Below are 12,303 nucleotides of genomic sequence, written 5' to 3' on the forward strand. Positions count from 1 at the left end.
CCATGGATAGAGAGGAAACAGCCCGGTTCTACACCTTACCTCCGGCCAGTGTTCACAAATGAACAAGCATTAAGCTCTGACCCTAAGAAGCCACACTTCGGGACAATTAATTAATGTTAAGCAACAATGGGCCTATTGTACTGTTTGACTACTAAAGACTTTCAAACGATTTAAATGGGACTCCGTTATAAAATGTTAGGACCTCAGATATCGGGTTAGAAGAGGCCTTATGCAGTGGAGCGCCCTCCTCGCCCACAGCCCCCGGAGGCCGGGCAGGTTCGGCGATGTCCGCAGGCCCCGCCGGTTAGGAAGAGTGCTCGAGCCAGGGACCCTCACCTCCACCCGCCCACAGCCAGCCCGCCTGCCCGGGACCTGCCTTTGATCCGCGCATTTGACTTCTGATTGCAGGAGCGTTTGAATCCACAGAGTTTTAATGCTATGAATTTTAACTCTTATTCTGATTTCTGAATGCACGGGAGATTTCTGTGCTCAGACCCATAGCTTGGTCTCTGTTCTCTCCATCTCTTTCCCTCCTGCCCCCGCACTGCCCACGGCTCCCCCAAGTGAAGAACATTCTTGGTCCATCTCTGGATCCTTGTCCCTCGGTGTTGAGAGCCCAAGTGAATCCTTGAACTCAGATTCCTGCTTTTTAAAGCACAACCCATAAAGAAAGCCATAAAGAATAATTATGTTGGATACATATATATCTATGTCTGTGTGCATATATAAATTATATGTATATGAAGATAAAATATCAAAAGGAGGAAACCTCCTTAAAATGGCCCAAACTCTTTAAGGCACCTCTGCCCTTGAGGCACGGAGTCCTATAAATTGGACCTTTATGAGTGGGACAGCAGGCCTGGGCTCTGCATGCCGCCCCTGCCCCCTCGGGGAGGTGCAAACTCCTCGGGGCCTGCTGAGAAGTCTGCTGTGGCATTCTCAGAAGGATGGAAACACGGTTTTACAATCTCCTGCTATTACCTCTTAAACACAGATCATTGTCTCCAGGTTTCAACACCATCGTTTGTGCTCCCGACTCAAGCACATGCTGAGCTCCTTCCTTGGAGCTGGTAGTAATGTCTCGCTCACCTGTGTGTAGTCTTCGGACACCAGGATAAATCCATTATTGTCTATGAGGTAACAGTTCACGGTCTAGAAAATAAAAAGACCACAGTTTCAACTTGGTATCCTCAGACTGCGATGACACAAAATGACATCCTTCCTTCGTGAGAGAAGCTCTCAGGTTGTTGTGGGAGGAGTGGAAATACCTGCTAGCGCTGGGGGGTAGGTCATGCTTTGCAAAACACACACCCAGAAATAAAACCCCAAGCGAGCCTGACCATCTCCGATCACGATACAAAGAATACACGTTAAAAAATGTATTCGTTCCAGTGTGTCTTCCTTCCTGTGAATAATGTGTCCCAGGAACAATGTATTCAGAGGCTCCGGTCCCGTTCACAGTGGTTGAAGTGCATGCTGGTTCGAAAGCAAAACCCCAGCACAATGTCATTACTCTAATGATGTATTAATGAAAACACCGTGTCAGCTCAGAAGACCATCAGGGGACCAGGTAATATTTTTTAATTTGTTCATGGACTTAGGCAGGGGGAGAAGGGGCAGACTTCTGTTAAAGGGGCCCCTCAGGCCTCCTAAAGGTTTTCAAACTGTGTCTTTAATTGGGAGCTGGGTTTGGGGGCAGGCTGTTAGCTTTTGGTAGCTCAGACTTATAAATTGTGGAAAGCAAGGTAAACCCAAGCCTCTGCTTCCCCCATACTACTTTAATCTCAAGTGAATGATTTGCTACAGGCTAAGTTTTAATTACAGTGCTGTGGAGTTTAAACTTAAGGTTTAATTCCGTCCTTGATGTAACTCAGTTTCTATTTATTGCAGCTTTACATACCAACTGCAACATTTAATTTGTAACATATCTTTACCCTGAGCTAAATTCCCCCTAGCTGCAGGCCACCGCAGGGCTGGTGTTTTCGGGGACATTCACCTATCCATGGAGTTGGTTTTAATCAGACACAAAGGTACAGCGCTGAGCTGGCCAGAAAGATTCATCCTTTATTCATGGCAGTGGTGGAAAATTAGTGGAAAGCGAAACCCCATGCAGCACCATCTGGGAGAGTTGGCGGCTTGGGTGAGCAGCGGGGTTTCTGTCCGTTATCCCAGAGGCCAGATGAATGGCGTGGGGAACCCGCTCACACTCCTGCTATTTGAAGAAGCTCTTAGCTGCATGGATAGTACTTTGGCCCTGGTGGGAATCTTCACCACCTTGCTCCATTTTTGGGAGACATTGGGGAAGCAGCCTCATATAGTTGTGCTGTCCGGCTACATGCGGAATTAAATTTAAGTTAATTAAATAAAATGAACAATCTAGTTCCTCAGTTGCACTCATCACATTTCAAGTGTCCACGCTAGCTGTGGCTAACAAGTCTACTTTTGGATATTTCCGTCAGTGTAGAAAGTTTTTTCAGAGAGCAATGTTTTTTAGATTATACTGGTACTCCAATGAGTTTTAATCCACTTTCCAGGTGGTCATCTTAGATAAGTACATGTCCTTGTTTATTTGAATATCAAGGTCTCATTTTGCAGGTCTACACAACGAAGCAAAGGAGGATAAACTCCACTCCATCACTAAATACATACTGAGTACAGGAGTGCTCTCCATACTCAGATATTGACTCTCCAAACCCTTCCAGGTACATACAGACTCAAAAGTCATCACCAACCACCACCCATACCTCACCGTAAAACTAGTTCCCAAATATCCCTCACCAATTAGTACCCTTGCTATTAGACCATATCTTTGGTCGGCATCTCTCTGTTTGTCTAATGTTGGAAATATTGGACCATGCGAGGCATGTACAAGGCCAGGAGATTATAAAGTCAATTGAAAATCTTGAGAAAGAGCCAAGGCTCTGTGAAGTCCATGGAAGTGCTGCTGGAGACCAGCTCCGACCCCAGCGGAAGCCACTGCCCGATGACATCTGTCAGGGGTAGCACACAAAGAAAGAAAAAGTCACCGCAGATAATACGAAAGATGCTTCCAAAGAGAGTGATCCCCAAAGCAAGGGACAAAGAGCATCTCCTGGGAAAACTGATCAAACTCTACTGCCTTTGAGCCCTCTTGTGATCATTTTCGGAAACTCAAATGTAGAGTGAAAGATTCTATGTTGTGGTATTTTATAACTTTATCAGAAACGTTATCAGTTTCTGATAACAAGATGGTTTGAACTATACCAGTACACCTATATGTGTTGGTTTTTTTTCTTCAATGAATATTATAAATGCATTTTTGTCATGCCTTTTCTACTTTTTCTTTTGTCTAGCTTACTTTATACTAAGAAAACCTTATATAATACATAGAACACACACAACGTGTGCTCATCGACGTTTGTGTTATAGGCCAGGCTTCTGGCCCACAGTTAGTAGTTAAGCTGTGGAGGAGACAGACGTTATTCAGGGGTTTTTGACTGTTCAGAGGGTGGTGCTCCTAACCCCTGCGTTGTCCAAGGGTCAACGGTACCCCCTACACCCAAACGCCACTGCATTTACTTTTGGTTTGGAGAATTAGGGTACAACCACAATCAGAACCGAAATGTGTTAAATACAATCAATGTGTGTTCCCAGCTTCCATTGCTCTAGAGACGAAGCTTTAACGAAACGGTTCACGATTTGCCGAGTCTTTGGTTTTTGTAAGAGAGGACCTCGGTGCTCCCTGCTCCGGCCAGCAGTGGGCGGGCTGACGTGGGACCGCCCTAGGGAGACCCACTTCTCGGTGTGAAGGAGCAGAGGACGGAAGGCGCCGGCACGAGACAGGGATGTTTCAACTCAGAACTTGGAAAACCCAGCTGTAGAAGTAGAAAGAGGGCACCAGCAGAAGACTGTCACTCAAAGAAGTTTTCCATGAAACATGTGGTCCTCTCAAATGATAATAATAATATCACTTAATAGACTAAATAATATAATGATAAGAAGAAGAGCAGGATGATGGCAGCTACAGGACAGCTGATACAATCCTTGCTTGTCACACTGGAAGAGAAACAGGCCCAGAGATGTCACCTTCCCCAAGGTCACACAGTGAAGCAAGTAGGACATGAATCCATCAGCCCACTGCTTCCCCGGGCTGACCCTCTACCTTTCCAGAGAGCGGGACATAGTTGTTGCCTGCTCACGGAAGGCTTTCCTGGTGTGGAAAAAGCAATCCCTTAACACACACATAGCTAAGGACAGACCTCCCCTGTCACGTCACCAGCGGAAACATGACAGGTAGTAGGAAAACCAGTCAGACCAGTCAAGACACCAAATGCCTAGTGTGTTGTTATTATTATTCTGGCTGAAAACAACAAAAGTGACTAGTGTTTGGGGCCACTTTATAAAATGGTATTGACCCCACCTATAGGTCCCAGGATTCTAAACACACTTTTCACGTTAATATCTGAAAACATGAGACACAGTCCAAACACTGAGGGGAATTGTCTGTACGTTCCCATCACTTGCTAAGAAATAATCTATGAAAGAAAAATAGCCCATTATAGGTGAGAGTCTAAAAACATGCTTGATGATCCACTCACTTTGGTCAGATTGGTCTCCACCCTACCAGCTGGTGATGGGAGGAGGCGAAGGAGGAGTCCGGTGAGGGCTCCCGGAGGGGGGGATGCCTACGCCTCCACCTGCTCCACAGAAGCTCTCGTTTTGCTCCAGCCCAGGGAGCACACAGTCCCGGGTATGGGCTGGGGAGCTGCATTTGCTCCGTCTAGACTGAGGGCCAATGGGCGCTGACTCCTCGGGCCGCGCCTCCTTTAACATTATTTTTCTATTCACGTTCCCCTCCTTAAATAAGATTCTCTGATGGCACTGGTAGAAAAGATGCCATGCTGTACTCGTTTATCAGTAAGTTTGAGTTTCGAGGTTACACAGATTACTATCAGGCTTGGCCACACTATTAAGCAAGAAATAGATGCTGCCAGTGTTGCGATTTACAGCTCACTGAGAAAATCACAGTCAAAGGCAGGGATGCTGTGTCAGAGATGGAACCTGGGGTCACCGACTCGGAGAGGTGCTATTAAGTTTCCGTAGTCCATAGTTTCACGTTAGGTAAATTTGGTCACCACGATGACTTCCTGCACAGACCTCCCTGCCAACAACCACATGGACTAAATTAGGGTTAGGAAGCGCGGTGAGTGAAATGAGCTCACTGGAGTTAGGGGAGCAGGAGCTGCATATGGAGTAGTCAGCCCAGCATCAGCCAGATTCCAGTCTGACCGACTGTTTCGTCTCTGTCTCTTCACAATAAATAGTATCCAAGTGGCTTTTCCATACCCCTCTCCAGTGCAAGGAAACAGGAGGTATTTTCCCAGCCTTCCCTCACGAGGCTACTTCCCTCCCAAACCTCGTGGCAGGTGTCTGCCCGTCACCCTGTCCAAGCTGAAATTGGAGAAGTTAGGAGCTAAGTTCCCACAGAGACTGTGAGCACCTATTCCACAGTCTCTCTGACAAAATATCTAGACATGAGGTTGTTTGGACAATGCAAAGATACAGAGGGGGAGAGAGGCAGAGAGAAGCAGGGGTTTTTTGTTGTTTTTAAAGCCATCTTTCTTTAGTTATTTGAAAACTCGATATTGCTCAGAGAAGTCCAGTTCCGGGGCACAACAGGCAGGACCTGAGGCTAAAGCCAGAACCGGGCGTGTTCATGAGGCCATCACAGAAGCAAGGGAAGCTTCTGAGGACGGGGCTGGACACTGAGCACAGCTGTGTTAACAGGGAGACGACAAAAGCCCCAGGAGGCTCGGTACCGGCTTGAGAATCAGAGACTCTGACATTTGCCCTCAGGGTGACCTCGAGCAGCCTGTTAGCACTCTGAGTCTCCGTTTCCTATCTGATAGATGGAGAGAGCAACACCTTTTCCACGGGGTTGTTGAGAAGACTCCGTGGAGCGCGGGAGTCAAGTGCTGAGCGCGTGCGTGCAGAGTGCACAGGAGGAGCTCAGAGACCTGCGCTCGCGTTCGCTCAGCAGTGTGTTCGGGTGTCAAGTGCTGAGCGCGTGCGTGCAGAGTGCACAGGAGGTGCTCAGAGACCTGCGCTCGCGTTCGCTCAGCAGTGTGTTCGGGTGTCAAGTGCTGAGCGCGTGCGTGCAGAGTGGACAGGAGAAGCTCAGAGACCTGCGCTCGCGTTCGCTCAGCAGTGTGTTCGGGAGTCAAGTGCTGAGCGCGTGCGTGCAGAGTGGACAGGAGGTGCTCAGAGACCTGCGCTCGCGTTCGCTCAGCAGTGTGTTTGCTGGTGCTCACTGGCCACCTGCTGCGTGCGGTCAGGAACCCAGACGTTACACGTTCGAGGTTCTCAGAAACAGAAGTTGTTACACAGTTCGTAGCAAGAGTTTGTGGAGGCAGGTTGTTGCTTTGTGTTCTGCCTTTTGTTTGGGGGGGATGACTTCCGTTTGTTTTGATTGGTGCAGGCCGAGTGGTGAGGCTTAGAAGCCCAGTACTGTCTGCTGCTGTTTTCATTTGTGAGGAGAGAAAGAGGAGAGGGGAAGAGGAGAGAGAAGAGAGGAGGGAAAAGGGAAAAGAGAGAGGGCTGGGCTCTCACAGCTAAGGGTGGGGCCTGAGTCCGCATCTCAGGCCCATAAGGTAACACCTCTCACTACCTTTTCTCCAGCTCTCACAATCTGACCCCCGACCTTTCGAGTGTGGAACAGATGTACCTTTTCATCGCAGGTCACCTATCATGTCAAAGTACTGTCTTTTTAAAATAATTTTTAAAAAATTTTTAAATTACAGTTGACATACAATGTTACATTCGTTTCGGGTATGCATTAGTGGTTAGACATTTATATAACATATGAAGTGATCACCCCGGTAAGTCGAGTGCGTACCTGACACCATGCAGTTATTACAGTATTATAGACGACAGTCCCTACGCTGTACTTCACATTCCTGCGACTCCTCTGTAACCACCCATTTGTACTTCTTAATCCCTTCACCTCTTCCACCTGGCCCACCAACCCCCATCCCATCTGGCAACCAAAAATTAGTTCTCTGTCTCCGTGAGTTTGTTTCCATTCTGGTTGTTCAGTTATTAAAGTACAGCCTTTGGAAACATGACTGCGAAGGGGTGGCCTGGAGCAGAGGCGCCTGGGAGTCCCCGGGGCCCCGCCTCCGCGGCCACTCCACTGGCTGGGCTGCAGGGGCCAAACCTGGCCACTTGCTTTAGCTCTTACCCCCGCTGGTCGTGCTCAAGGAGGTCTTTCAAATTCCAGGGGAAATGTCTAAAAGGCCTTACAGAGTCTAAGTAAGACCATTGGGTCTGTTCCTTTACACAAGAGAGGGTGGCAGCTGGTGTTGTATGTGACATTTTGAACCCTCACAGCTCCACAGATCCCCAGTAGGAGAGGAACTGCTCTCCTCCTCTGTGTGGGAAGGACGGCCCCTCATCAGGAGGTGTGGAAAGGTGAATGGGAGAAGGAACGAGAGGGTGAGGAGACGGTTCCCACGGGTGAGGCACACCCGAGGCGGGCGTGGCTCTCCTTCTCCAGTCCTGAATGCCAACCTTGCTTCCCCACCTCAGCACCCTGCCCGGGGTGATCTGCCCGGGAGGGCTTCTCATGCTCTGAGCGTTGTCTTCCACGTCTTCTTCTTCTTCATCTTCAGTTGACTTACTGCTACTCCTCAGAGAAGCCTTCCCTGACCACCCCACGTCAGTTTAATGCACAGCACTGATCACAGCTGGTAACCACACATGCTGTCTCCTGGCTAAGCACTGAGTTCCAGGGGCAAGGAGCCGTTACTGACTCTGCTTTCCATTGACTCCCAAAGGTGAAGAGGTACCAGGCACATGAGACGGGCTCAGTAACCCTGTCTCGGAGGAATGCGTGAGTGTGTGAAGTCAACATCGCCCCAGGCCACGGAGCTCCTTAGAAGTCAGGCCCAGAGGCAGCCCCCCCAAGGCCCACGGCTCTGGCACTGCCCGGACCAACCAAAGATGTCTTTCTACAGGATGGGACGACATCTGGCCATCCTGACTCCCCCCACCAGCCAGGGCAGTCACCGAAGGCCCGTGGAGTCCCTGATGGTGAGCAGAGGGGCAGGAGTGGGTCCAAGGCAAAGCGTGGCTGATACGTCGGAGGCAGTCGGGCCAGGTCTTCAGTGAAGAGAAGCAGCCATGAGTATGTGAACCCCCTCAGCTGTTTTTAACAGGACCTGACACTTGAGGGCAGTTGGGAGAGAAGAGGAACATGGTCTCGAAGGCGTAATGAAAAGTTATGAGAGGAGAAGGACCTGGAGACAGCCGAAGGGTTGGGCCAGGCCTCAGCGGGAAGGAGGGCTGGCTTTTCCATTTGAAACTATGCCGATTGGTTGGCTGAAGCCAAAACTTAGAGTCAAATGGGAAATGGGTGACAGTTTCAAAATGCTAAATGAGGACATTTGAGCATCAGGACAAGTTCAGAAATCTGTGCAGATTCAATGCTTAATTTTCAAACCATGTGAACCTTCACATGACATTTGAACGGGGGTTTATCCCAATGGTTGCTAAAGATGATTGTTGGTGAGGAAAACACCGTACCTTGTGCTTACTGTGCCCAGAGAGGCAGTCGGTCGCCGACAGCCCACATGCCAGCGTGTCTGAGGCTTTAGAGTCAGGTAGCCATTGCTGGTTCACAGTTAACATGTATTGAGTGCTTAGCATTGGCCAGGAGCTGTGCCAGGCATTTTTCATATATCAACTCATTCATTCCTCACCATTACCCTTTGAGGTGGATATTTCTGTACCCACTGAGGCCCAGAGGGTCAAAGACATGCCTGAGGTCTCATGGCTCAGTACTGTCAGAGTCACAGCTGGAAACTCCCCTCACTCCACAGACTGTGCCCTTCACCGCCACCGCCTCGCTGTGCCATCTGTGAAACCAGTCACTGGACAACAAACATACGTTGGATGTTTCTAAGTGGGACTCCATCTCCACTTTAAAACACATGCTATTTTAATTGTGAATTTGATGACTATTCTAGTTGTCGTTTCCACTTGTTTTTATACATGAGGCAGCACAGAGGCAGAGTGGATTGTAGGAAAACCACTGCCTTTGGTTTACCAATCAGATTGTTTAACCAACTATCCATCTACCATCCAAACAACCATCTAGTAATCAACCAATCAACCAACCAACAAGCAACCTACCCAATGAGCCAACCAACCAATCAACCAACCAACAAGCAACCCACCCAATGAGCCAACCAACCAAACAACTAGGCAAACTGCTGTCCATCCCACCAGACAACTAATCATCCCTACAGTCACCCAACTAACCAACCAACCAACAATTATCCTCAGTTTTCTTACAGCAAATTAAAAATAATAATTGTACCCACAGAACAAGTAAACAGTTTAATGAATATTATTATTGAGTTTCGCTGGTTTGAGCTGAGCACTCCAATATGTCAATAAATGTCTCAAAGAAGAGGAGAGGTCAGAGGCCACTTGCCTATCCCAGGAGTGGCAGTCCCAAACGTACTGAAACGTTATAGGATGCTCTTTGCTATGGGGAAATTATTATTTTTTTGACAGAAAGAGTTGAGCTTCTTCTGAAAGCTGACCGTTTGGCTTTCACTCTTTGGATAGCGATTTACACATGATTACGATTTTTCTTTTCTTTAAAGCGGCTGCCAGATCTCTGGGACTCAGCATTGTTTGCGTTAACTTCCTCCCTGTTGCATTTCTCCACTTGTTTTTCCTGTGCCTACTTTTTTGAAATATACTCCTAATCTATGTTTTCTGTTTGAAATTATGTTTGGCTGGGATTTCTTTCATCCCTGTGCTAACCAGAAGGAACATAAATATATGATTATTTATAAGCTCCCGTGCACGTATTGACTAGCATTTGGCTAACACCAGAGGGCGAGGCCAGCACGCATCTGCCAGGTCTTCAGCGGGGGCAGAGGCTGCGGGGCTGGACGCTGCGAAAACAGACGTGCGACAGACAGATTATGGCAGTGCTGCATTTTTTTCTTCTATTGCTCATGTGTGGGATTTAAATAATTCCAGAGAGAGAGAGAGGGAGAGAAGGAAGGGGGGATTGTAGGAAGGAATCACTATGCTAGAATGAAAAATTTTCAATTCTCAACTCAAAGGTTTTCAGCTTGTTTCATACATGAAACGGAGCAAATCATTTAATTTCTCTGCTCCTCAGTTTCCCTCTCTGCAAAGGAGGATAGCCATTCCTACCCTTTCACTGGGTTGTGGTGAGGCTAAAAAGAGATTGGCTCGTGGGGAAGAAGGTTTGAGAATTGCAACGTGAGCGTCAAACGGCACTTCTTCCGATAAATTGCCCGCGTTCCAGTGGTGCCGCCCATGGACATTGGAAGCGCATTGCCCTCGCTCTCATAAATGATCGATTGGGGAAGAAAGGGAACAAAGGAACAGAGCAAGCAGCCCTGGGGCTTTGGGGAGGCTGGTTCAGATCAGCGTGTCAGCTTTGGCTCTGTTTTAGTGGCATTCCCTCTGAGAAGGTACCCTCTACCCCCCCCCCCCGCCCCCCCAGACCAGGGCCGAAGCCGGGCGGGAGGGTCTCCTACCTCGTCGTCACAGCTGATGGAGCATTTGCCGTCCAGAGCGGCGCACTGTGGGCAGAGAAGCAAGGGTGTTACTCGCCGTCCAGGCTCTGCGGTGCCTGCTACTTTGTCACTCAAGGACAAGCCACCAAAGTCCTTGCCTGTTACACAAGTTCCAAATTTCACCTAAACCTGAATGTTCGAGTATGCCTGCCCTCCCTCGGCTCCATACCAACTCCATGGAGCCATACAGAAGAGAATTCGGGGTGGAGGCTGGCTCTTTTTCATTTTAATTTATGCGATCTGTTTTAAGTTATGTCGGTATTCAATAGTGATATATTTTTAAGAACTCAAAAATCTGTGAGTAACAAGAAATATAATCATGTAATTGCCTATTTTTAAATTAATTGATTGCCAGCAACTTAAAAACAAACAGCTCCTGTGTATAGTTTCCTCGAATATCTTCATTTAAGAAATGATCTATTCTAACATTTAGAATGGAGGCAACTCAGGTGTTGCCATTTCTTCTGGATTACTGAACAAATGCCACTGACGTTAGCACAGAAAGCACAGGATGAGCAAAGATGCTCCCAGATTCTCCGAGGCAGAGAAGCCCTCTGAGCCATGAGGGTAGATGAGCCACAACTAGTTATGCAAAGGCCTATAAGATGCAATCAGGAGATTCACAGATAAATAATCAGACATGACACAAAAGTCCCCAATATTAAAAAATATATATATGTGTCCTTTGGAAGATCACTATCTTGATCTCATGATTAAAAAATATTTACAGGAGTGGCCCGGCTGGTGTGGCTCAGTGGCTGAGTATCGACCTATGTACTAAGAGGTCACTGGTTCGATTCCCAGTCAGGGCACATGCCCAGGTTGTGGGCCTGATATCCAGTGGGGAGCATGCAGGAGGCGGCCAATTGATGTTCTCTCTCATCGATGTTTCTCTCTCTCTCTCCCTCTACCTTCCTCTCTCTCTAAAATCAATAAAGAAAAAAATTTTTAATAAAATAAAAATGTTTATAGGAGCAACATGCAGTGTCTTCCCTGCTGACAGTCCTCATTCTGCAGTGAAATGAAAGGTGGCCTGCGCAGCTGGCAGCTCATTTACAAACAGTCATCAGACATCTGGCACTTGCGGGCACAGGGTACCCGATGCGAACACCGTGTGCTGATTCTCACGTACCTGTCTGCTGGCGGTCCAGAACTTCCTCTGGAAGAATTCGAGTTTCATCTGAATGCCTACAGCTGGGAGAAATTATAAATAAAACAAAGCATTAGCGATCCCGTTCCACGATTTCTTAGCGTTATCATCGAAAAGTATCCGTCATGGTGAGAAGCTGACACAAGCATACCAGATGAGAACAAGGGAGAACGAAGCTGACAGTGACGACACAGTGATCTAGCCTCTCTGTCCAGAGGGGATTCTCAAGGTCCCCGCCCTGGCAGAAGTCTTGATAAGAGCAAACTAGCCCACTGCAGATGGTTCTGTAGAGACGTTTACTTGAGTATTTCTAAAATTCATACACTTATGGTTACCCCCTTTCCCAACACAGGCTAAAAACAGAAATCAAAAACAAAAAAACCCTGATATTCAGAAGATCACTGTCTCTTCAGAGCTCCGGTTTTAGGAACTTGCATTTCTGACACGTGTGCTATAATGTGTCAGTGAGAGATGCTATAATGTGTCAGTGAGAGATGCAATAGGAAAAGCACTTGTCATGAGACTGGTCTTTGTAAGTGAGTCCCTTTG

General features: G+C 47.7%; 1 protein-coding gene across 2 annotated transcripts in view; it reads right to left on the reverse strand.

Annotated features, from left to right (window-relative positions):
• The window catches only part of CACNA2D3 (calcium voltage-gated channel auxiliary subunit alpha2delta 3), an 874,937-nt gene that overhangs the window by 83,285 nt on the left and 779,349 nt on the right, over positions 1–12,303 (reverse strand). For both annotated transcript variants that reach the window (XM_036266884.1, XM_036266885.1), the window contains 3 exons: positions 11,737–11,798; positions 10,566–10,610; positions 1,090–1,152 (listed from right to left, as the gene is read on the reverse strand). In XM_036266884.1, the coding sequence (XP_036122777.1) occupies positions 1,090–1,152; positions 10,566–10,610; positions 11,737–11,798 (170 nt within the window). The remainder of the gene's footprint in view (positions 1–1,089; positions 1,153–10,565; positions 10,611–11,736; positions 11,799–12,303) is intronic.

Source organism: Molossus molossus, unplaced genomic scaffold (assembly GCF_014108415.1).
Source record: "Molossus molossus isolate mMolMol1 unplaced genomic scaffold, mMolMol1.p scaffold_m16_p_18, whole genome shotgun sequence".
In the NCBI taxonomy this organism is placed as follows: Eukaryota; Metazoa; Chordata; class Mammalia; order Chiroptera; family Molossidae; genus Molossus; species Molossus molossus.